Source organism: Thalassophryne amazonica, chromosome 6 (assembly GCF_902500255.1).
Source record: "Thalassophryne amazonica chromosome 6, fThaAma1.1, whole genome shotgun sequence".
NCBI classification, from domain to species: domain Eukaryota; kingdom Metazoa; phylum Chordata; class Actinopteri; order Batrachoidiformes; family Batrachoididae; genus Thalassophryne; species Thalassophryne amazonica.
Genome location: NC_047108.1, coordinates 86,489,230 through 86,516,616, shown reverse-complemented (window position 1 = coordinate 86,516,616; position 27,387 = coordinate 86,489,230). Strand labels below are relative to the sequence as shown.

Sequence of the window (27,387 nt, the reverse complement as noted above, 5' to 3'; positions counted from 1 at the left end):
TTTGTTACTATTATTATTTTATTTATTTAAAACTGGTCTGATATGACCGTGTATACAAAATTGCTCTCAGAAAGGATGAGTAGAACATAATGCACTTCTTGTCTTTTAGTCTGATCGCTTTTAGCTGGGTCACTGAATTAGTTGACTTGGTATGCAGGTTGTGAACTTGAGAGTAAAACATAAATAAACTTGGAAAATATGGCTTTGGAGTCCAAAAGTGCACGAGCAGCACACCAAAGCTGCTGTTTTATAACTGAGATGCTTTCATAGCATTCAGGGATGCAAGTACAGCCTGCAGCCTCTTCAGATATGGGGCCATGGCCAGACGGAGAACAATATGAACACAAAAAGTGTCTGTGTGTTGGAGGCTAAAGAAGGATGAATACACAGGAATGAAATGGAAGGAGCACCATCATCCACTCTCTCCATCCTCCTGAAGAGAGAGAGATGTAGAGAAAAAGAGAGAGAAAAGGGGCAAATCACTCACCAGACAAGTATAACAGAGTAATTGTTGCTTTCTTACTTGTGCAGTTTGTTTTACTGAACTAACAGAAGAAGAAGTAAAGCACAGCTTGTTGGCTTTTTTGTTTGTTTTTTCCCCTCTTGCAGTTCCAGTCCACTCAGAAGCTACAAGATCAGGAGTCGTCTTTGGCGTGCACAGCCCGAGGAGAGGACGGGATGATGACAAAGAAGACAGCCTGTGAGGAGGGAGACGGGGGACCCAACAGTCAGGGTGAGTGAGAAAAGGACCGACAGAGCGTGTCAGTGTGTGTAACACTGAGTGATGAATGAAAACACATTTAGTCCTTGTGAAGTCAAGGCTCTGTCACAGTGCTGCTCTGACTCCTTGTTGTCAGTTTGAGTTCAGTTAAGCCATGAATGACCTCTAGATGTGTGTACAGTTTACGGCATCATTCTGCCCCCACTTTGTCTCCGCTGTGTCATGTTTGGACTAAGTTCTAATTCATCCCATTGTCTGTCTCCTCCAGGATACTGTTGAAAAAGACATTTTTAATCTGAATCAGTTTTTTAATGTTGTTTAAAGTACATTTTTAGATACAATATTAGGTTTTAGCAAGTAAAATTATCTTCCTTGGGTCAAATGTGCATTAAAGAAGCCATTTTGGTGATAAAGGCAGACACAAAAATCAATAATTGAATTAATTAATTAATAAAAACACTTTTAGCAGGTTAAGAATCAAGATCTTTTTTGTCCAAAGTATACAAAGTTTATCTGTGATTTGGGTGGTGTTGGAGACTGTGCGCAGTGGTGCTGTCAGGGGCCTCCTCTGAGCTCTGGGTGGTGTGGATCCCCTCCAGTTAAGCTGGAGTCAGTATGTGAATGGCACCAATGGATGTATGTGTGGGGGGGGGGGGTGCCCACAGGGGTGCCCATTGGCTCTGGGGTAGAGACTTTGACATTTGGAGGCATAAATAATAAGTCATAAATAATAATATTCACAATAATAATAATAATAATAATTATTATTATTATTATTATTATATTATTATTATTAGAGAATAACCCTGTTGTGTCAGATGATGTGTCGGATGTTCATGCTGGGATATACGGTCGAAAATAGGCACAAGCTACACTGCTGGGTTTTGATTGGCTGGTTTGAGTGTGGCGTGGAGTGTTTGGTGGAGTGTATGAGTGAGGCGGGCTTTCAGTGTTTATGTGGACTGAAAGTGGAGAGGACGCACTTCGATGATGCGCTTCAACGACAGCGGATGCTCTGTTGAGTCAGCATCTGACTGAGCTGACAGAGAGGAGTTTAGACTCCGGACAGAGAATGTTTACCCCGGACATGAACGCAGCAGTGGTCGGACAGACGGAGGAGACGCTGAGTCACAGCAGCTGAGAGCGGGTAGGAGTGTCATTGTCGCCAACCGTACGGTCCCTCTGAAAATCGGTCCCCCTGTTGACGCAGTTCATGGATTAACACCTCGTTTCTGCTTCAAACTGCACTCCAATCATCATCTATCTCAGCGACAGATAGCTGAAGCTTTTGTACAACAATCATTTCCACATAAATTCAGCATAAAAGGAGGTGGAAGCGATCAGAGCGCTGCGGCTAAACAAGCTGCTAGCTGATGCGTTCTCTGCTCGTCGGTCATTTCAAAGCGTCACGGAATTTCGGCGAGTTTCTGCTTAAAACAGCCTCTTTTCTGCTTAAAACTGACTGACTTTAGAATGATGTAAGAGGTTTTACCTTTATCATCTGATGGTTAATAATCCCATTAAACCATTTGATTTCTTTGGGGAAGAGACTCTGTCTCAGATGTGCTGCTGTGGTCTGAAATAACACATGCGCAGATACAAGAGGCGGACCGATTTTTTGGGGTCAATCGTTTGGTCTGCAACACAAGACAGGGAGACAGGAGAGAGAGAGAGAGACACATTCCGAGCAGCTGGAGGCGCATGTGAGCCTCGAGGATGGGGGCGTGTTGATGAGAGGTACAGCAGATTCCAAGACATCAGTCAGGTTGCCTGTTTCCACGAGCTGGCCGTGGACTGTGTTTTACAATCTACACATTGTTTGTGTACTCTGTGCCGAGGTTTGCTACAATCAGTGGTGGGCACAGCTAACCAAAAAATTAGCTTTAATAACAGCTAATCAGCGAACTGAAAAGTTATCTTTTATAAAGCTAAACCGATAAACCACCCAAAAATTTATCAGAAGCTATAGCTAACCGATAACTTTCAGTATTGCTTCCGGTACACTTGCAACTACTAACAAGCTGATTTTGAGTTTTAACACCACAATTACTTCTAGTAGCATCAAAGACGACCACAGACGCAAACAATGAGTCAGCACTTCTGTCTTTGTGTGCACTGCTCCTATTTTGCAGCAATGAAGCGATTGAGAAGAGAAGAGCTGAGCTCGCTCACACACACACACACACACACACACACACACACACACACACACACACACACACACACACACACACACACACACACACACACACAGCAAGCCATTATTCCTTAACACAATACAGCAGTGCCACAGTAAGGCAGATGTCTTGGAAAATGAAGCAGTTTTGACTTATGGTTTTGATTTAAAAATCATCAAATTAATCCAGAAAGAATGACTCCATTAATGTCAATTCTGTCATTTGTACAAAGTTAAAATATAACACATATCTTTTAATTTTAAATAATGCAGTAATTCTGAAGTTTTGTAACAAACACAGACAGATGCCAAAGGGATTATGGGTAAATGAGCCTCCGCTAACACTGATTGGTTGACTCATTCATTCTATGTAAAAACTAACACGTTAATGTGAGGTGTGTGTGTTGGTGTTTACATATAAATGTGCTTTTGTAAAATATGCCTTTTTTATTTGTAAAAAAAAAAATAAAAATTTGTAATAGCTAAAAGTTGTCAAGTTGTGATTATAGACAACCGTCTGATATAACTGGGGTCAAAATAAATAGAACACTGTCATCTACTGGCGTCCAGACGCCTATACTGCCATGAACACTACTGGCCAGTAGATGACAGTAGAGACTGTGAAAACCTGCCAAGACAAACATTCTAGATAATCCGTGTCTGCTACGTTTAAGCTGCGTGGAATTTAATAAACGCAAACTGAATTTCAGACATCTTATATATGGGTCATTCCACGGAATCGGTACATATTGTGTCCCAGAGAAATAAATGGCCATAAAATCATTGCAATAACAAATACATGCATACTTTTAAAGCACAACATTAACATATCTTTTGTCACCAAACTGATCTTAAAAATAAGGCAATTGATTATTATTTTCCCATTTTAAATTTGCATTTTTTGTTGACAAGGCGGGGATTTTGGCCTGTCCCTCACAGTAAAAGTTATATTTCAAGGGATCTTTTTAATTGGTAATTATTGAGATAATTATATAATTTTCACATTTTTATGTTGTTCTAGAAGTAATTTAGTAGTTAAGCAATGTTTTCAACATGCATACATGTAATCTCTATAAAACGTAAAGAATTTTATCAGTGTCCCCTGATTTCAAGTCAACCCTGTGACTGACATAAAAAAAAAACCCTGTAAAATAATGGTTCATTCCACCAGTTACATCATTTCCAGGAAGTTATATCACTCACAGGAAGAGGATTTTCACCACATGAAACAGAAGTGTGAAATTTTGTTATTTTATAGGACTGTTGGGGATGGTTACATCATGCAGCATCATTACTGTTACCACTTTTTAACCCATTACTTAAAAAGATATGCTTTATATATTGATATTTACCAAATTTACAAGTAATATTCTTTTAAACTGTATTATGTCTGCTCTTGTGACCTTGAACATTAGCTAGCTAGGGGCAAATTATCCTGAAATCATCAACCCTGTTGCTGTCATTCCTGTTACTGTCCCAGAGTGATTCTGCAGTAACAAGGGTGACATTTTTCTGGACATTGTCAGTTTCAGCTCATGCCATCAGGCAGGAGATACAGAATATTACAAACCAGAACAAACCGTCTAAAAAATAGTTTTTATCCAAAGGCAATCATGGCACTTAACTCTTCAAGGTGAAATAGTATGTTCAGTATGCAATACATCTGGTGGCAGTCTTTTTCAACCAGTGCAACCTGTGACCGTACCATTTCTGTCCATAAACAGTGCAATTTGTTTTATATATTAATTATATATATTGTTTTATATAATAACTCTGGTTATTGGCGACTCTGTTTTGAGAAATGTGAAGTTAGCGACACCAGCAACCATAGTCAATTGTCTTCCGGGGGCCAGAGCAGGCGACATTGAAGGAAATTTGAAACTGCTGGCTAAGGCTAAGCGTAAATTTGGTAAGATTGTAATTCACGTCGGCAGTAATGACACCCGGTTACGCCAATCGGAGGTCACTAAAATTAACACTGAATCGGTGTGTAACTTTGCAAAAACAATGTCAGACTCTGTAGTTTTCTCTGGGCCCGTCCCCAATCGGACCGGGAGTGACATGTTTAGCCGCATGTTCTCCTTGAATTGCTGGCTGTCTGAGTGGTGTCCAAAAAATGAGGTGGGCTTCATAGATAATTGGCAAAGCTTCTGGGGAAAACCTGGTCTTGTTAGGAGAGACGGCATCCATCCCACTTTGGATGGAGCAGCTCTCATTTCTAGAAATCTGGCCAATTTTCTTAAATCCTCCAAACCGTGACTATCCAGGGTTGGGACCAGGAAGCAGAGTTGTAGTCTTACACACCTCTCTGCAGCTTCTCTCCCCCTGCCATCCCCTCATTACCCCATCCCCGTAGAGACGGTGCCTGCTCCCAGACCACCAACAACCAGTAAAAATCTATTTAAGCATAAAAATTCAAAAAGAAAAAATAATATAGCACCTTCAACTGCACCACAGACTAAAACAGTTAAATGTGGTCTATTAAACATTAGCTCTCTCTCTTCTAAGTCCCTGTTAGTAAATTATATAATAATTGATCAACATATTGATTTATTCTGCCTTACAGAAACCTGGTTACAGCAGGATGAATATGTTAGTTTAAATGAGTCAACACCCCCGAGTCACACTAACTGTCAGAATGCTCGTAGCACGGGCCGAGGCGGAGGATTAGCAGCAATCTTCCATTCCAGCTTATTAATTAATCAAAAACCCAGACAGAGCTTTAATTCACTTGAAAGCTTGACTCTTAGTCTTGTCCATCCAAATTGGAAGTCCCAAAAACCAGTTTTATTTGTTATTATCTATTGTCCACCTGGTCGTTACTGTGAGTTTCTCTGTGAATTTTTAGACCTTTTGTCTGACTTAGTGCTTAGCTCAGATAAGATAATTATAGTGGGTGATTTTAACATCCACACAGATGCTGAGAATGACAGCCTCAACACTGCATTTAATCTATTATTAGACTCAATTGGCTTTGCTCAAAATGTAAATGAGTCCACCCACCACTTTAATCATATCTTAGATCTTGTTCTGACTTATGGTATGGAAATTGAAGACTTAACAGTATTCCCTGAAAACTCCCTTCTGTCTGATCATTTCTTAATAACATTTACATTTACTCTGATGGACTACCCAGCAGTGGGGAATAAGTTTCATTACACTAGAAGTCTTTCAGAAAGCACTGTAACTAGGTTTAAGGATATGATTCCTTCTTTATGTTCTCTAATGCCATATACAACACAGTGCAGAGTAGCTACCTAAACTCTGTAAGTGAGATAGGGTATCTCGTCAATAGTTTTACATCCTCATTGAAGACAACTTTGGATGCTGTAGCTCCTCTGAAAAAGAGAGCTTTAAATCAGAAGTGCCTGACTCTGTGGTATAACTCACAAACTCGCAGCTTAAAGCAGATAACCGGTAACTTGGAGAGGAAATGGCGTCTCACTAATTTAGAAGATCTTCACTTAGCCTGGAAAAAGAGTCTGTTGCTCTATAAAAAAAGCCCTCTGTAAAGCTAGGACATCTTATTACTCATCACTAATTGAAGAAAATAAGAACAACCCCAGGTTTCTTTTTAGCACTGTAGCCAGGCTGACAAAGAGTCAGAGCTCTATTGAGCCGAGTATTCCTTTAACTTTAACTAGTAATGACTTCATGACTTTCTTTGCTAATAAAATTTTAACTTAACTTAAACTCAGTTATTGTAGTTATTGTACTTGGCCCCACAAATCTTAGAAACATGGTGTATAACCAGATACTTACTCTGGATGGCATTACCCTGACCTCTAGTAATACTGTGAGAAATCTTGGAGTCATTTTTGATCAGGATATGTCATTCAATGCGCATATTAAACAAATATGTAGGACTGCTTTTTTGCATTTACGCAATATCTCTAAAATTAGAAAGGTCTTGTCTCAGAGTGATGCTGAAAAACTAATTCATGCATTTATTTCCTCTAGGCTGGACTATTGTAATTCATTATTATCAGGTTGTCCTAAAAGTTCCCTGAAAAGCCTTCAGTTAATTCAAAATGCTGCAGCTAGAGTACTAACGGGGACTAGAAGGAGAGAGCATATCTCACCCATATTGGCCTCTCTTCATTGGCTTCCTGTTAATTCTAGAATAGAATTTGAAATTATTCTTCTTACTTATAAGGTTTTGAATAATCAGGTCCCATCTTATCTTAGGGACCTCATAGTACCATATCACCCCAATAGAGCGCTTCGCTGTCAGACTGCAGGCTTACTTGTAGTTCCTAGGGTTTGTAAGAGTAGAATGGGAGGCAGAGCCTTCAGCTTTCAGGCTCCTCTCCTGTGGAACCAGCTCCCAATTCAGATCAGGGAGACAGACACCCTCTCTACTTTTAAGATTAGGCTTAAAACTTTCCTTTTTGCTAAAGCTTATAGTTAGGGCTGGATCAGGTGACCCTGAACCATCCCTTAGTTATGCTGCTATAGACTTAGACTGCTGGGGGGTTCCCATGATGCACTGAGTGTTTCTTTCTCTTTTTGCTCTGTATGCACCACTCTGCATTTAATCATTAGTGATTGATCTCTGCTCCCCTCCACAGCATGTCTTTTTCCTGGTTCGCTCCCTCAGCCCCAAGCAGTCCCAGCAGAAGACTGCCCCTCCCTGAGCCTGGTTCTGCTGGAGGTTTCTTCCTGTTAAAAGGGAGTTTTTCCTTCCCACTGTCGCCAAGTGCTTGCTCACAGGGGGTCGTTTTGACCGTTGGGGTTTTTTACGTAATTATTGTATGGCCTTGCCTTACAATATAAAGCGCCTTGGGGCAACTGTTTGCTGTGATTTGGCGCTATATAAATAAAAGTGATTGATTGATTGATATATATATATATATTTTAGATGTTTCATTCCTGTTCGTAGTCAGTGCAATATGTTTTTATGTTTTTAAATTATTTTGTTATGTGTCGGACGCAGCTCGGAGAACCGACCAGCGTTTGAAGGACCCAGTATGAAATAAGCAGAGCACGGTACAAAGGATAACTGAATTTAATACATAACAGTGATACAAAATATACAAAAGAAAGTGCGGGCTGGCGTGGTGCGCTCCCAGCAGCGCTAACGGTCCGGAGCCAGAAGCTGTTCGGACCCAAGGACCCCGCCGACACCCCCCAGGTGGCCGCAACAAACCGAGTCTGTGAAAGAAGGAACCATTATGTGAGTCCACACTCTACACACAGAGAGAACACTTAAAGGTGTACAAACAGCAAACACTTCCTGGCTTGATTACTAATCAGCTTCCCAACCTGCAGGCATGGAACATCCAGTTCACAAAACTCCACTGCAGTGGAAGCCGATACATGACTAACGTACAGCTCAATATAATAAGGTGTGAGGGACACCACATTTACTGACTGTATAAACGTTAGTCACAAAATCTAACGTACCTCAGGAAGTGTGCTGACGAGCGTGAGACCTCACCCCCTCCTCTTTCACAGACCGTGCATCAAACCCTGGACATTCTCTGCATCCACTGATGATGAGATGGCTCCCGAGACGACGATCTCACCCGTCTGGTCACAAGGTCGAGTCTCTGGCAAATACACACTGTATACTCCAGTCTTAAATGCCACCATGTTCCAATCCATATAGATGCACCTCAGCTGTGAGTCCTGACGAGCCGCAGGTGATCAGGGTGAGGTCCTGATAACCTCAGCAACACAGCCACTCAGTCCCAAATGCAAGCCACCTGGAAGGAGAAACAAAGGACAGAAACAAAAAGGCAGCCAGGCCCCCCAGCCATACAACATATTTATTACTTTTAACTCACAAGCCGAAGCACTTTCAATTCGTTGTGACTTTGTAAAAAGTAACAATGACAATAAAGACTATCTAATCTAATCTAATCTAATTAACTAGATTTTCCCCACAAACAAACTATGGATGCAAGTACAGTTCCGAAATTCAAGCAGCCCACTTTGGTGCATCTCACCAACAAGCCACCCTACATACTGGTGTGCTGTATGTAGGTCCAAATGCAAGCCCCATGTGTTTCACCACTCTGTCCCTGTCCCCAACAGAAAGGGCCTGCTGCAATGTGGGAACATCTCCGGCCAGTTCTAAATTACATAAAGAAGAGCACCCTATGGTGAAGGTGCTTCACTTCCTGAGTGATGGGCCGTGCTCACAGTACCGCCAACGTGGGAACTTCTACCTCTTCTGCACAGAACTGTTTCAAAGAGGCTTTGAAAAAGGCACTTGGAATTTTTTTGAAGCCAACCATGGGAAGGGGGCCCCTGATGGAGTTGGGGGTGTTAAAGAGAATTGCAGATGACCTTGTCAGCAAAGGCACAGACATTCCACACGCAAAATCTTTGTTTTCAGCCCTAGTCAGTACCAACACCTCCATCAAGCTGTTTTATGTGGAAGAGGAGGATGTTGACAAGTCAATGAAGGCCATGCCATCGAACATCCCATCAGTTCCCTCAACAATGCGCCTGCATCAGGTTGTGACACAGGAGAGAGGCAGCCTTATTTGCCGTGATGTCAGTTGCATGTGTGCAGCTACCATGAAGAAACTTGATTGCCAGTGCCCTGGGTCAAAGATCTTCAACTTTCTGTCTGACCCAACTCCAAGCACATCTACTGAGATTGATTGGCACAGTACAGACATCATTGGAAAATGGTGCGTGGTCAGATACGACAAGGATATCTACCCAGGCATCGTCATTGCAACAGATGACACTGACATCCAGGTCAAATGTATGCACAGAGGAGGTCCAAACAAATTCTTTTGGCCCATTCATGACGACGTACTCTGGTACCTCTATGATGATGTACTCCGCTTCATCCCAGCCCCACTACCAATCACTAGTTGCCATGTGGCAATCCAAAGAGATATATGGCTGGATCTTACAAAGTAAATTCTGTGCGTGCATGTGTGTGTGTGCGCGCACGCACATGTGCGTGTACTGTACATGCATGTGTGTGTACATGGGCTGAGGTGCAGAAAACACCACATTCCAGATAGTTAAGGCTGGTTGGTTGACTGGGTGGTGGTATGGCAGTAATGCCTATAGTGCGAAGTTGTGTTTTAACAATGTTAAGTGTTCTGAAGAATGTGTGCCATGATTAGGGCCTGAGCATCGGTACTTATTATTATTCTTGTTTACATATTCATTTCTGTTTGTCAACAGTTCTGTTTCTCGTTTAAAATAATTTACATTCTAAGTTTTAAATTTCAATGATTCTGTTACTGTTTTAAAACAACAAATGCAGTAATGTTCTTACAAAATTCATAATATGTGAAATGTTCTGAAGAACATCATCATTTTCCGATCATCATTTCATATTCATTTTCTTTTGTTAGTCAATAAGATCTGTTTCTTGATAGCATTTATTGTGATACATTTTTCTAAGTTTTAAAAGTCAATGATTCTGTAACTGTTCTGTTACTACTAAAATATGATAAAACAATCAATCAATCAATCAATTTTTTTATATAGCGCCAAATCACAACAAACAGTTGCCCCAAGGCGCTTTATATTGTAAGGCAAGGCCATACAATAATTATGTAAAACCCCAACGGTCAAACGACCCCCTGTGAGCAAGCACTTGGCTACAGTGGGAAGGAAAAACTCCCTTTTAACAGGAAAGAAACCTCCAGCAGAACCAGGCTCAGGGAGGGGCAGTCTTCTGCTGGGACTGGTTGGGGCTGAGGGAGAGAACCAAGAAAAAGACATGCTGTGGAGGGGGAGCAGAGATCGATCACTAATGATTAAATGCAGAGTGGTGCATACAGAGCAAAAAGAGAAAGAAACAGTGCATCATGGGAACCCCCCAGCAGTCTACGTCTATAGCAGCATAACTAAGGGATGGTTCAGGGTCACCTGATCCAGCCCTAACTATAAGCTTTAGCAAAAAGGAAAGTTTTAAGCCTAATCTTAAAAGTAGAGAGGGTGTCTGTCTCCCTGATCTGAATTGGGAGCTGGTTCCACAGGAGAGGAGCCTGAAAGCTGAAGGCTCTGCCTCCCATTCTACTCTTACAAACCCTAGGAACTACAAGTAAGCCTGCAGTCTGAGAGCGAAGCGCTCTATTGGGGTGATATGGTACTACGAGGTCCCTAAGATAAGATGGGACCTGATTATTCAAAACCTTATAAGTAGAAGAAGAATTTTAAATTCTATTCTAGAATTAACAGGAAGCCAATGAAGAGAGGCCAATATGTGGTGAGATATGCTCTCTCCTTCTAGTCCCCGTCAGTACTCTTGTACTCTTGTTGTACTAAAACAACAATAATTGCAGTATTTTATTTCAAGATGTAAACACATGAAGTGTTCGGCAGAATGTGTCCCATCATCCCTGTTATTTTTGTTCACCCTGTTACTTGCATGTCAGTCCGTTGCCACTATAAATTTCATAAAAATATAAAGAATTACAATTACAATCATAACCCAGGTATTACCATTACAATTAACATTAGATAACAGTTTGGAAAATGGCTTTATCCAATACCATTCTCATAAAAACACTAATATATCTATACTAACATGTGGTCTACTTTACAATCTAGATGTACATGGTCATATGATAGGTAAAATTTAATGTTTAAAAAATATTAATGATCTGAAAAAATACAGTGAAAAGAGGGACAGATTTACTACCCATTCATTTGTAAACTGTTACACATAATTACTTCTAAATATATGGAACATTAACCATTTTGTCCATAACAGGGTTGACAACGAATCATATAATGAAGTAGAGAATGTCTCATAACATAAATAAAATAGATTGCCTGAGATGGACCCATGTCATTTCTTGTCACTTTAAGATGTCTTCTTTCGGCTGATATTTTAAAGATTGCGAAAAAAAAATGACTTTAATTTAAAAATTTCCAAAGCCAAAAACGTACCGATTCGGTGGAATCACCCCCATATTACTCTGGAACAAAGACAACAGACAGTGTTTGCCATAAGCAGGACTCTAAAGAGTAAACAGGAAGCGATTGCAGCTCACAATGATTCCAATTGAAAATAATGGATATGCAACCTGGGCTTCTTCTGGTATTTTTACATACAGTAAAACGAACACAACTAGAAGCACTCGGAGAGCGCAAACCTCCGCCAAGGCCATAGGGTTACTGACGTCACATGGAATACCCTTTGGCAAAGAGACTTATTCCACGTCGTTTCACGCATCTACCGTCATGTTTCAGATTCAGTGGTTAACCTTCTGGGGTCCGAGGGCATTTTTTAGTTCACTCGCCAGGCATAAATGTTTTGTTATTGCTGTTAACAGCTCTCCCTGCCTCCCACAATCAAGTTTTATGTCTCTTTTTTCAGGACAACCTGTACTTTCAAAATATATATATGCTATAGTTGTGTTTTATAAGTGTAATAAAGGTTGACAATCAGAAATAAGAAAGGAAAAAGTAAAGTGGAAAATAATTTCCACACACATTTATTCAAAATACACAGCAAACTATAATAAACAACTGGTTTGACACTTTATAAAGGTAATTTGGGCTCTTGTGTGAAAGACTGTACAATAAAAAGGTTCAACAATAAACACAAATGCACATTTTGAACATTATATACAAAATGGTCTATGCATTTTGTTTGTCTTCATCTCAAAGCAATTTCTGTCTGCTATTACACAAAGGTCACATCACAAACTTCTACTATGAAGTTAACTGTATGTTTGTTCTATCCTGCTGTGAAAGCAACATTCACACTTCGAGGCTTATTCAGTTTGAGGAGCGGCCCCTCCCCCCTTGCTCCATTATATGGTAAACAGTGCTTTACGCCGTAGCGAGAGAGCTTGCCACAGGCTTATCCAGTAACATTCACAGGAAAACTAGTCGAGCAATCCTGATACTCACACACTGTTTGAGCACGTGCGATTGTATGAGAGGCCCTCCGTCTGCTCTGTCTGCTCACTTTCACTTAGCTGTGAGTAATGGAGCAGGGTGCACTAGAGCAGCCAGGGAGCTATTTAAACGGGCCAACTAGTAACACATCACTCCTAAAAACAATCTTTGGGTGTCACGTGAGGTGAATCTGCCCTACGATTGGATTTTGGAAAACCATGTAACGGTGAACCAATTCCGATGGACACTCACATTGCTCACGTCATCACACAGCTTCTATGAGGAGTACAAAGATGGTGGATGGTGGCTCATAAGTCCGCGGAGTTAACTTTTCAGCAAAAAAAAAAAAAAAGAGTAAGTTTCTATCTCATATCATTAAAAAGTTATTTATAATTTAGTAAAGCGTGGTCTCAGTCATCATATACAACAGTGTCGGCCCCAGAGGGTTAAACCCTTAGATCTTCAGCAAATACTACAAAAACTACGCAAGTTTTTTATTTTCTAATAACAAGTTTACTCATGAGGAGAAGCAAACGCTAAATTATTGTTGTGTCATAACTTAATTTTTGTCCTCCTTTGCTTGCAGAGGATAGAGCAGTTTCTTCTGGAGCCAGCTCTTCTCTTTTGCAGAGGATAGAACTGTGCATTTACTACAAAACATTTAACAGGTAGCTACTCAAATCATTGATTTCAGACTTCATAAATGTTTGTAACTGTTACGCTTTGTTCACCATGACTGCAAAAATATGTTAGCGGTCTAAATAATTAGTCCGCTGATTGTTTTCAAAGTTATCTGAAAAGCTAATCCGATAACGAAAACATTAGCTTCAGTAATTAGCGGTTAGCAGATACAGAGGTTCGTTGTGACGTTCATGTATCACACGGTGACCGGAGAAGTTTCGACGCACTCAAAGCAGACAATTGCTGAATTCCGTACAGCAGGCTAGGACTGGCCTGCATGGCCAGTCATTTTTGCTTCATACGTTCCTCTCGCCTGAACGGCGTGAGTACAACACTGGACTGTATGAATGTGTGTGTGTGTGTGTGCGTGTGCGTGTGTGTGTGTGTGTGTGTGTGGGCCCGCATGGTGGTGCATTCATGGGGAGTCGGAAAAACAGGTTTTTGAATTTTTAAGAGTTGGGAAATAATTATGTGGGTTTGATTTTAATGTTGTTATTTGTTTGCATTTTAGCAAACTGAAAATTATGTGGGGTCTTGAAAATGTGTTTATATTTTTTGTGTTAGAATTTAAATAAAAGGAATTTATATGTTGGCAACAAACATTTCATCTCTGATCAAAAATTCACTTACCAGGACAGCAAAACCCAGTAATCCAGATGTTGCTGTACTGAAGCAGGATAGGACCATCTGTACGTACTGATGCAGAGGGACTGACAAAGTTTCAATTATACACTTAATAGTAAGAGTCTCTCTATGAACATTCAAAAACATCAGGACTGTTTAAAACTATCCACCAAACATTTTCAGTTATTGCAATTACTGAGATATGGTTAAGGGCCCCTTCACACATAGTACGAATAAGTACAAATCAGGGTGAATCACGGAGGAACAGCTCGTATGAACGAACCACGAAAAAAATCAAGCCGACAGGCAGGCGTGAACAATGCCGCTGTGACATTGGAAATTGTTTGTGCAAGGTATTACAGTTGAAATTAAATGTGAAATCTGAAAATATAATTATAAGCTGTGTTTATAGAGCTCCTGTACAGACCTTAAATATTTTGAGGATAAACTGATCAAAATGTATACCACAATTAAAGCAATAAGCTTAAAATGGACTGCATTTATATAGCGCTTTTCCTATGTGCATCAAACGCTCAAAGCGCTTACAATAATGCCTCACATTCACCCTAATGTGAGGGTGCTGCCGTACAAGGTGCTCACTACACACTGGGAGCAATAGGGGATTAAAGACCTTGTCCAAGGGCCCTTAGTGATTTTCCAGTCAGGCCAGTTTGAACCGAGGATCTTCTGGTCTCAAGCCCAATGCCTTAACCACTAGACCATCACATTTTGCTGCCTTTACTTCATCAACCGAAAAATAATGATCATGAAACTACTAATTTTAAAAGGAAAATAAGTAATGTAAGTATTAAAAGTCTTAGGGCCCCTTCACACGTAGTGCAAAGTTTGGTCAAAGTGCACATGAAGCAGGAAGTGTGCAAAACGTGTAAAATCGTCCCTGCCTCAAACGCCTCCTAACACCTGTTGCTACAACTATTTGCGCACCAGCCGGCTGAAACACAGAGTGTGCGTTGTGCGAGCCCATTAACCCTCTCGCAGCAGGATATATTATTATTATTAGAGAATAACCCTGTTGTGTCAGATGATGTGTCGGATGTTCATGCTGGGATATACGGTCGGAAAATAGGCACAAGCTACACTGCTGGGTTTTGATTGGCTGGTTTGAGTGTGGCGTGGAGTGTTTGGTGGAGTGTATGAGTGAGGCGGGCTTTCAGTGTTTATGTTGGACTGAAAGTGGAGAGGACGCACTTCGATGATGCGCTTCAACGACAGCGGATGCTCTGTTGAGTCAGCATCTGACTGAGCTGACAGAGAGGAGTTTAGACTCCGGACAGAGAATGTTTACCCCCGACATGAACGCAGCAGTGGTCGGACAGACGGAGGAGACGCTGAGTCACAGCAGCTGAGAGCGGGTAGGAGTGTCATTGTCGCCAACCGTACGGTCCCTCTGAAATCGGTCCCCTGTTGACGCAGTTCATGGATTAACACCTCGTTTCTGCTTCAAACTGCACTCCAATCATCATCTATCTCAGCGACAGATAGCTGAGCTTTTGTACAACAATCATTTCCACATAAATTCAGCATAAAAGGAGGTGGAAGCGATCAGAGCGCTGCGGCTAAACAAGCTGCTAGCTGATGCGTTCTCTGCTCGTCGGTCATTTCAAAGCGTCACGGAATTTCGGCGAGTTCTGCTTAAAACAGCCTCTTTTCTGCTTAAAACTGACTGACTTTAGAATGATGTAAGAGGTTTTACCTTTATCATCTGATGGTTAATAATCCCATTAAACCATTTGATTTCTTTGGGGAAGAGACTCTGTCTCAGATGTGCTGCTGTGGTCTGAAATAACACATGCGCAGATACAAGAGGCGGACCGATTTTTTGGGGTCAATCGTTTGGTCTGCAACACAAGACAGGGAGACAGGAGAGAGAGAGAGAGACACATTCCGAGCAGCTGGAGGCGCATGTGAGCCTCGAGGATGGGGGCGTGTTGATGAGAGGTACAGCAGATTCCAAGACATCAGTCAGGTTGCCTGTTTCCACGAGCTGGCCGTGGACTGTGTTTTACAATCTACACATTGTTTGTGTACTCTGTGCCGAGGTTTGCTACAATCAGTGGTGGGCACAGCTAACCAAAAAATTAGCTTTAATAACAGCTAATCAGCGAACTGAAAAGTTATCTTTTATAAAGCTAAACCGATAAACCACCCAAAAATTTATCAGAAGCTATAGCTAACCGATAACTTTCAGTATTGCTTCCGGTACACTTGCAACTACTAACAAGCTGATTTTGAGTTTTAACACCACAATTACTTCTAGTAGCATCAAAGACGACCACAGACGCAAACAATGAGTCAGCACTTCTGTCTTTGTGGTGCACTGCTCCTATTTTGCAGCAATGAAGCGATTGAGAAGAGAAGAGCTGAGCTCGCTCACACAACACACACACACACACACACACAACACACACACACACACACACACACCACACACACACACAACACACACACACACACACACACACAGCAAGCCATTATTCCTTAACACAATACAGCAGTGCCACAGTAAGGCAGATGTCTTGGAAAATGAAGCAGTTTGACTTATGGTTTTTGATTTAAAAATCATCAAATTAATCCAGAAAGAATGACTCCATTAATGTCAATTCTGTCATTTGTACAAGTTAAAATATAACACATATCTTTTAATTTTAAATAATGCAGTAATTCTGAAGTTTTGTAACAAACACAGACAGATGCCAAAGGGATTATGGGTAAATGAGCCTCCGCTAACACTGATTGGTTGACTCATTCATTCTATGTAAAAACTAACACGTTAATGTGAGGTGTGTGTGTTGGTGTTTACATATAAATGTGCTTTTGTAAAATATGCCTTTTTTATTTGTAAAAAAAAAAATAAAAATTTGTAATAGCTAAAAGTTGTCAAGTTGTGATTATAGACAACCGTCTGATATAACTGGGGTCAAAAATAAATAGAACACTGTCATCTACTGGCGTCCAGACGCCTATACTGCCATGAACACTACTGGCCAGTAGATGACAGTAGAGACTGTGAAAACCTGCCAAGACAAACATTCTAGATAAATCCGTGTCTGCTACGTTTAAGCTGCGTGGAATTTAATAAACGCAAACTGAATTTCAGACATCTTATATATGGGTCATTCCACGGAATCGGTACATATTGTGTCCCAGAGAAATAAATGGCCATAAAATCATTGCAATAACAAATACATGCATACTTTTAAAGCACAACATTAACATATCTTTTGTCACCAAACTGATCTTAAAAATAAGGCAATTGATTATTATTTTCCCATTTTAAATTTGCATTTTTTGTTGACAAGGCGGGGGATTTTGGCCTGTCCCTCACAGTAAAAGTTATATTTCAAGGGATCTTTTTAATTGGTAATTATTGAGATAATTATATAATTTTCACATTTTTATGTTGTTCTAGAAGTAATTTAGTAGTTAAGCAATGTTTTCAACATGCATACATGTAATCTCTATAAAACGTAAGAATTTTATCAGTGTCCCCTGATTTCAAGTCAACCCTGTGACTGACATAAAAAAAAACCCTGTAAAATAATGGTTCATTCCACCAGTTACATCATTTCCAGGAAGTTATATCACTCACAGGAAGAGGATTTTCACCACATGAAACAGAAGTGTGAAATTTTGTTATTTTATAGGACTGTTGGGGATGGTTACATCATGCAGCATCATTACTGTTACCACTTTTTAACCCATTACTTAAAAAGATATGCTTTATATATTGATATTTACCAAATTACAAGTAATATTCTTTTAAACTGTATTATGTCTGCTCTTGTGACCTTGAACATTAGCTAGCTAGGGGCAAATTATCCTGAAATCATCAACCCTGTTGCTGTCATTCCTGTTACTGTCCCAGAGTGATTCTGCAGTAACAAGGGTGACATTTTTCTGGACATTGTCAGTTTCAGCTCATGCCATCAGGCAGGAGATACAGAATATTACAAACCAGAACAAACCGTCTAAAAAATAGTTTTTATCCAAAGGCAATCATGGCACTTAACTCTTCAAGGTGAAATAGTATGTTCAGTATGCAATACATCTGGTGGCAGTCTTTTTCAACCAGTGCAACCTGTGACCGTACCATTTCTGTCCATAAACAGTGCAATTTGTTTTATATATTAATTATATATATTGTTTTATATAATAACTCTGGTTATTGGCGACTCTGTTTTGAGAAATGTGAAGTTAGCGACACCAGCAACCATAGTCAATTGTCTTCCGGGGGCCAGAGCAGGCGACATTGAAGGAAATTTGAAACTGCTGGCTAAGGCTAAGCGTAAATTTGGTAAGATTGTAATTCACGTCGGCAGTAATGACACCCGGTTACGCCAATCGGAGGTCACTAAAATTAACACTGAATCGGTGTGTAACTTTGCAAAAACAATGTCAGACTCTGTAGTTTTCTCTGGGCCCGTCCCCAATCGGACCGGGAGTGACATGTTTAGCCGCATGTTCTCCTTGAATTGCTGGCTGTCTGAGTGGTGTCCAAAAAATGAGGTGGGCTTCATAGATAATTGGCAAAGCTTCTGGGGAAAACCTGGTCTTGTTAGGAGAGACGGCATCCATCCCACTTTGGATGGAGCAGCTCTCATTTCTAGAAATCTGGCCAATTTCTTAAATCCTCCAAACCGTGACTATCCAGGGTTGGGACCAGGAAGCAGAGTTGTAGTCTTACACACCTCTCTGCAGCTTCTCTCCCCCTGCCATCCCCTCATTACCCCATCCCCGTAGAGACGGTGCCTGCTCCCAGACCACCAACAACCAGTAAAAATCTATTTAAGCATAAAAATTCAAAAAGAAAAAATAATATAGCACCTTCAACTGCACCACAGACTAAAACAGTTAAATGTGGTCTATTAAACATTAGCTCTCTCTCTTCTAAGTCCCTGTTAGTAAATTATATAATAATTGATCAACATATTGATTTATTCTGCCTTACAGAAACCTGGTTACAGCAGGATGAATATGTTAGTTTAAATGAGTCAACACCCCCGAGTCACACTAACTGTCAGAATGCTCGTAGCACGGGCCGAGGCGGAGGATTAGCAGCAATCTTCCATTCCAGCTTATTAATTAATCAAAAACCCAGACAGAGCTTTAATTCACTTGAAAGCTTGACTCTTAGTCTTGTCCATCCAAATTGGAAGTCCCAAAAACCAGTTTTATTTGTTATTATCTATTGTCCACCTGGTCGTTACTGTGAGTTTCTCTGTGAATTTTTAGACCTTTTGTCTGACTTAGTGCTTAGCTCAGATAAGATAATTATAGTGGGTGATTTTAACATCCACACAGATGCTGAGAATGACAGCCTCAACACTGCATTTAATCTATTATTAGACTCAATTGGCTTTGCTCAAAATGTAAATGAGTCCACCCACCACTTTAATCATATCTTAGATCTTGTTCTGACTTATGGTATGGAAATTGAAGACTTAACAGTATTCCCTGAAAACTCCCTTCTGTCTGATCATTTCTTAATAACATTTACATTTACTCTGATGGACTACCCAGCAGTGGGGAATAAGTTTCATTACACTAGAAGTCTTTCAGAAAGCACTGTAACTAGGTTTAAGGATATGATTCCTTCTTTATGTTCTCTAATGCCATATACAACACAGTGCAGAGTAGCTACCTAAACTCTGTAAGTGAGATAGGGTATCTCGTCAATAGTTTACATCCTCATTGAAGACAACTTTGGATGCTGTAGCTCCTCTGAAAAGAGAGCTTTAAATCAGAAGTGCCTGACTCTGTGGTATAACTCACAAACTCGCAGCTTAAAGCAGATAACCGGTAACTTGGAGAGGAAATGGCGTCTCACTAATTTAGAAGATCTTCACTTAGCCTGGAAAAAGAGTCTGTTGCTCTATAAAAAAGCCCTCTGTAAAGCTAGGACATCTTATTACTCATCACTAATTGAAGAAAATAAGAACAACCCCAGGTTTCTTTTTAGCACTGTAGCCAGGCTGACAAAGAGTCAGAGCTCTATTGAGCCGAGTATTCCTTTAACTTTAACTAGTAATGACTTCATGACTTTCTTTGCTAATAAAATTTTAACTTAACTTAAACTCAGTTATTGTAGTTATTGTACTTGGCCCCACAAATCTTAGAAACATGGTGTATAACCAGATACTTACTCTGGATGGCATTACCCTGACCTCTAGTAATACTGTGAGAAATCTTGGAGTCATTTTTGATCAGGATATGTCATTCAATGCGCATATTAAACAAATATGTAGGACTGCTTTTTTGCATTTACGCAATATCTCTAAAATTAGAAAGGTCTTGTCTCAGAGTGATGCTGAAAAACTAATTCATGCATTTATTTCCTCTAGGCTGGACTATTGTAATTCATTATTATCAGGTTGTCCTAAAAGTTCCCTGAAAAGCCTTCAGTTAATTCAAAATGCTGCAGCTAGAGTACTAACGGGGACTAGAAGGAGAGAGCATATCTCACCCATATTGGCCTCTCTTCATTGGCTTCCTGTTAATTCTAGAATAGAATTTGAAATTATTCTTCTTACTTATAAGGTTTTGAATAATCAGGTCCCATCTTATCTTAGGGACCTCATAGTACCATATCACCCCAATAGAGCGCTTCGCTGTCAGACTGCAGGCTTACTTGTAGTTCCTAGGGTTTGTAAGAGTAGAATGGGAGGCAGAGCCTTCAGCTTTCAGGCTCCTCTCCTGTGGAACCAGCTCCCAATTCAGATCAGGGAGACAGACACCCTCTCTACTTTTAAGATTAGGCTTAAAACTTTCCTTTTTGCTAAAGCTTATAGTTAGGGCTGGATCAGGTGACCCTGAACCATCCCTTAGTTATGCTGCTATAGACTTAGACTGCTGGGGGGTTCCCATGATGCACTGAGTGTTTCTTTCTCTTTTTGCTCTGTATGCACCACTCTGCATTTAATCATTAGTGATTGATCTCTGCTCCCCTCCACAGCATGTCTTTTTCCTGGTTCGCTCCCTCAGCCCCAAGCAGTCCCAGCAGAAGACTGCCCCTCCCTGAGCCTGGTTCTGCTGGAGGTTTCTTCCTGTTAAAAGGGAGTTTTTCCTTCCCACTGTCGCCAAGTGCTTGCTCACAGGGGGTCGTTTTGACCGTTGGGGTTTTTTACGTAATTATTGTATGGCCTTGCCTTACAATATAAAGCGCCTTGGGGCAACTGTTTGCTGTGATTTGGCGCTATATAAATAAAAGTGATTGATTGATTGATATATATATATATATTTTAGATGTTTCATTCCTGTTCGTAGTCAGTGCAATATGTTTTTATGTTTTTAAATTATTTTGTTATGTGTCGGACGCAGCTCGGAGAACCGACCAGCGTTTGAAGGACCCAGTATGAAATAAGCAGAGCACGGTACAAAGGATAACTGAATTTAATACATAACAGTGATACAAAATATACAAAAGAAAGTGCGGGCTGGCGTGGTGCGCTCCCAGCAGCGCTAACGGTCCGGAGCCAGAAGCTGTTCGGACCCAAGGACCCCGCCGACACCCCCCAGGTGGCCGCAACAAACCGAGTCTGTGAAAGAAGGAACCATTATGTGAGTCCACACTCTACACACAGAGAGAACACTTAAAGGTGTACAAACAGCAAACACTTCCTGGCTTGATTACTAATCAGCTTCCCAACCTGCAGGCATGGAACATCCAGTTCACAAAACTCCACTGCAGTGGAAGCCGATACATGACTAACGTACAGCTCAATATAATAAGGTGTGAGGGACACCACATTTACTGACTGTATAAACGTTAGTCACAAAATCTAACGTACCTCAGGAAGTGTGCTGACGAGCGTGAGACCTCACCCCCTCCTCTTTCACAGACCGTGCATCAAACCCTGGACATTCTCTGCATCCACTGATGATGAGATGGCTCCCGAGACGACGATCTCACCCGTCTGGTCACAAGGTCGAGTCTCTGGCAAATACACACTGTATACTCCAGTCTTAAATGCCACCATGTTCCAATCCATATAGATGCACCTCAGCTGTGAGTCCTGACGAGCCGCAGGTGATCAGGGTGAGGTCCTGATAACCTCAGCAACACAGCCACTCAGTCCCAAATGCAAGCCACCTGGAAGGAGAAACAAAGGACAGAAACAAAAAGGCAGCCAGGCCCCCCAGCCATACAACATATTTATTACTTTTAACTCACAAGCCGAAGCACTTTCAATTTCGTTGTGACTTTGTAAAAAGTAACAATGACAATAAAGACTATCTAATCTAATCTAATCTAATTAACTAGATTTTCCCCACAAACAAACTATGGATGCAAGTACAGTTCCGAAATTCAAGCAGCCCACTTTGGTGCATCTCACCAACAAGCCACCCTACATACTGGTGTGCTGTATGTAGGTCCAAATGCAAGCCCCATGTGTTTCACCACTCTGTCCCTGTCCCAACAGAAAGGGCCTGCTGCAATGTGGGAACATCTCCGGCCAGTTCTAAATTACATAAAAGAAGAGCACCCTATGGTGAAGGTGCTTCACTTCCTGAGTGATGGGCCGTGCTCACAGTACCGCCAACGTGGGAACTTCTACCTCTTCTGCACAGAACTGTTTCAAAGAGGCTTTGAAAAAGGCACTTGGAATTTTTTTGAAGCCAACCATGGGAAGGGGGCCCCTGATGGAGTTGGGGGTGTTAAAGAGAATTGCAGATGACCTTGTCAGCAAAGGCACAGACATTCCACACGCAAAATCTTTGTTTTCAGCCCTAGTCAGTACCAACACCTCCATCAAGCTGTTTTATGTGGAAGAGGAGGATGTTGACAAGTCAATGAAGGCCATGCCATCGAACATCCCATCAGTTCCCTCAACAATGCGCCTGCATCAGGTTGTGACACAGGAGAGAGGCAGCCTTATTTGCCGTGATGTCAGTTGCATGTGTGCAGCTACCATGAAGAAACTTGATTGCCAGTGCCCTGGGTCAAAGATCTTCAACTTTCTGTCTGACCCAACTCCAAGCACATCTACTGAGATTGATTGGCACAGTACAGACATCATTGGAAAATGGTGCGTGGTCAGATACGACAAGGATATCTACCCAGGCATCGTCATTGCAACAGATGACACTGACATCCAGGTCAAATGTATGCACAGAGGAGGTCCAAACAAATTCTTTTGGCCCATTCATGACGACGTACTCTGGTACCTCTATGATGATGTACTCCGCTTCATCCCAGCCCCACTACCAATCACTAGTTGCCATGTGGCAATCCAAAGAGATATATGGCTGGATCTTACAAAGTAAATTCTGTGCGTGCATGTGTGTGTGTGCGCGCACGCACATGTGCGTGTACTGTACATGCATGTGTGTGTACATGGGCTGAGGTGCAGAAAACACCACATTCCAGATAGTTAAGGCTGGTTGGTTGACTGGGTGGTGGTATGGCAGTAATGCCTATAGTGCGAAGTTGTGTTTTAACAATGTTAAGTGTTCTGAAGAATGTGTGCCATGATTAGGGCCTGAGCATCGGTACTTATTATTATTCTTGTTTACATATTCATTTCTGTTTTGTCAACAGTTCTGTTTCTCGTTTAAAATAATTTACATTCTAAGTTTTAAATTTCAATGATTCTGTTACTGTTTTAAAACAACAAATGCAGTAATGTTCTTACAAAATTCATAATATGTGAAATGTTCTGAAGAACATCATCATTTTCCGATCATCATTTTCATATTCATTTTTCTTTTGTTAGTCAATAAGATCTGTTTCTTGATAGCATTTATTGTGATACATTTTTCTAAGTTTTAAAAGTCAATGATTCTGTAACTGTTCTGTTACTACTAAAATATGATAAAACAATCAATCAATCAATCAATTTTTTTATATAGCGCCAAATCACAACAAACAGTTGCCCCAAGGCGCTTTATATTGTAAGGCAAGGCCATACAATAATTATGTAAAACCCCAACGGTCAAAACGACCCCCTGTGAGCAAGCACTTGGCTACAGTGGGAAGGAAAAACTCCCTTTTAACAGGAAGAAACCTCCAGCAGAACCAGGCTCAGGGAGGGGCAGTCTTCTGCTGGGACTGGTTGGGGCTGAGGGAGAGAACCAAGAAAAAGACATGCTGTGGAGGGGAGCAGAGATCGATCACTAATGATTAAATGCAGAGTGGTGCATACAGAGCAAAAAGAGAAAGAAACAGTGCATCATGGGAACCCCCCAGCAGTCTACGTCTATAGCAGCATAACTAAGGGATGGTTCAGGGTCACCTGATCCAGCCCTAACTATAAGCTTTAGCAAAAAGGAAAGTTTTAAGCCTAATCTTAAAAGTAGAGAGGGTGTCTGTCTCCCTGATCTGAATTGGGAGCTGGTTCCACAGGAGAGGAGCCTGAAAGCTGAAGGCTCTGCCTCCCATTCTACTCTTACAAACCCTAGGAACTACAAGTAAGCCTGCAGTCTGAGAGCGAAGCGCTCTATTGGGGTGATATGGTACTACGAGGTCCCTAAGATAAGATGGGACCTGATTATTCAAAACCTTATAAGTAAGAAGAAGAATTTTAAATTCTATTCTAGAATTAACAGGAAGCCAATGAAGAGAGGCCAATATGGGTGAGATATGCTCTCTCCTTCTAGTCCCCGTCAGTACTCTTGTACTCTTGTTGTACTAAAACAACAATAATTGCAGTATTTTATTTCAAGATGTAAACACATGAAGTGTTCGGCAGAATGTGTCCCATCATCCCTGTTATTTTTGTTCACCCTGTTACTTGCATGTCAGTCCGTTGCCACTATAAATTTCATAAAAATATAAAGAATTACAATTACAATCATAACCCAGGTATTACCATTACAATTAACATTAGATAACAGTTTGGAAAATGGCTTTTATCCAATACCATTCTCATAAAAACACTAATATATCTATACTAACATGTGGTCTACTTTTACAATCTAGATGTACATGGTCATATGATAGGTAAAATTTAATGTTTAAAAAATATTAATGATCTGAAAAAAATACAGTGAAAAGAGGGACAGATTTACTACCCATTCATTTGTAAACTGTTACACATAATTACTTCTAAATATATGGAACATTAACCATTTTGTCCATAACAGGGTTGACAAACGAATCATATAATGAAGTAGAGAATGTCTCATAACATAAATAAAATAGATTGCCTGAGATGGACCCATGTCATTTCTTGTCACTTTAAGATGTCTTCTTTCGGCTGATATTTTAAAGATTGCGAAAAAAAAATGACTTTAATTTAAAAATTTCCAAAGCCAAAAACGTACCGATTCGGTGGAATCACCCCCATATTACTCTGGAACAAAGACAACAGACAGTGTTTGCCATAAGCAGGACTCTAAAGAGTAAACAGGAAGCGATTGCAGCTCACAATGATTCCAATTGAAAATAATGGATATGCAACCTGGGCTTCTTCTGGTATTTTTACATACAGTAAAACGAACACAACTAGAAGCACTCGGAGAGCGCAAACCTCCGCCAAGGCCATAGGGTTACTGACGTCACATGGAATACCCTTTGGCAAAGAGACTTATTCCACGTCGTTTCACGCATCTACCGTCATGTTTCAGATTCAGTGGTTAACCTTCTGGGGTCCGAGGGCATTTTTTAGTTCACTCGCCAGGCATAAATGTTTTGTTATTGCTGTTAACAGCTCTCCCTGCCTCCCACAATCAAGTTTTATGTCTCTTTTTTCAGGACAACCTGTACTTTCAAAATATATATATGCTATAGTTGTGTTTTATAAGTGTAATAAAGGTTGACAATCAGAAATAAGAAAGGAAAAAGTAAAGTGGAAAATAATTTTCCACACACATTTATTCAAAATACACAGCAAACTATAATAAACAACTGGTTTGACACTTTATAAAGGTAATTTGGGCTCTTGTGTGAAAGACTGTACAATAAAAAGGTTCAAACAATAAACACAAATGCACATTTTGAACATTATATACAAAATGGTCTATGCATTTTGTTTGTCTTCATCTCAAAGCAATTTCTGTCTGCTATTACACAAAGGTCACATCACAAACTTCTACTATGAAGTTAACTGTATGTTTGTTCTCTCCTGCTGTGAAAGCAACATTCACACTTCGAGGCTTATTCAGTTTGAGGAGCGGCCCCTCCCCCCTTGCTCCATTAATATGGTAAACAGTGCTTTACGCCGTAGCGAGAGAGCTTGCCACAGGCTTATCCAGTAACATTCACAGGAAAACTAGTCGAGCAATCCTGATACTCACACACTGTTTGAGCACGTGCGATTGTATGAGAGGCCCTCCGTCTGCTCTGTCTGCTCACTTTCACTTTAGCTGTGAGTAATGGAGCAGGGTGCACTAGAGCAGCCAGGGAGCTATTTAAACGGGCCAACTAGTAACACATCACTCCTAAAAACAATCTTTGGTGTGTCACGTGAGGTGAATCTGCCCTACGATTGGATTTTGGAAAACCATGTAACGGTGAACCAATTCCGATTGGACACTCACATTGCTCACGTCATCACACAGCTTCTATGAGGAGTACAAAGATGGTGGATGGTGGCTCATAAGTCCGCGGAGTTAACTTTTCAGCAAAAAAAAAAAAAAAGAGTAAGTTTCTATCTCATATCATTAAAAAGTTATTTATAATTTAGTAAAGCGTGGTCTCAGTCATCATATACAACAGTGTCGGCCCCAGAGGGTTAAACCCTTAGATCTTCAGCAAATACTACAAAAACTACGCAAGTTTTTTATTTTCTAATAACAAGTTTACTCATTGAGGAGAAGCAAACGCTAAATTATTGTTGTGTCATAACTTAATTTTTGTCCTCCTTTGCTTGCAGAGGATAGAGCAGTTTCTTCTGGAGCCAGCTCTTCTCTTTTGCAGAGGATAGAACTGTGCATTTACTACAAAACATTTAACAGGTAGCTACTCAAATCATTGATTTCAGACTTCATAAATGTTTGTAACTGTTACGCTTTGTTCACCATGACTGCAAAAATATGTTAGCGGTCTAAATAATTAGTCCGCTGATTGTTTTCAAAGTTATCTGAAAAGCTAATCCGATAACGAAAACATTAGCTTCAGTAATTAGCGGTTAGCAGATACAGAGGTTCGTTGTGACGTTCATGTATCACACGGTGACCGGAGAAGTTTCGACGCACTCAAAGCAGACAATTGCTGAATTCCGTACAGCAGGCTAGGACTGGCCTGCATGGCCAGTCATTTTTGCTTCATACGTTCCTCTCGCCTGAACGGCGTGAGTACAACACTGGACTGTATGAATGTGTGTGTGTGTGTGTGCGTGTGCGTGTGTGTGTGTGTGTGTGTGTGGGCCCGCATGGTGGTGCATTCATGGGGAGT

General features: G+C 40.7%; 1 protein-coding gene across 1 annotated transcript in view; it reads left to right on the top strand.

Annotated features, from left to right (window-relative positions):
• The first annotated feature begins 454 nt into the window (after positions 1-454).
• slc12a5b (solute carrier family 12 member 5b) overlaps positions 455-27,387 on the top strand; it is a 93,759-nt gene continuing 66,826 nt past the window's right edge. The window contains exons 1-2 of the mRNA XM_034172700.1: positions 455-494; positions 610-733. Of these exons, the coding sequence (XP_034028591.1) occupies positions 679-733 (55 nt within the window). The 5' untranslated portion in view covers positions 455-494; positions 610-678. The remainder of the gene's footprint in view (positions 495-609; positions 734-27,387) is intronic.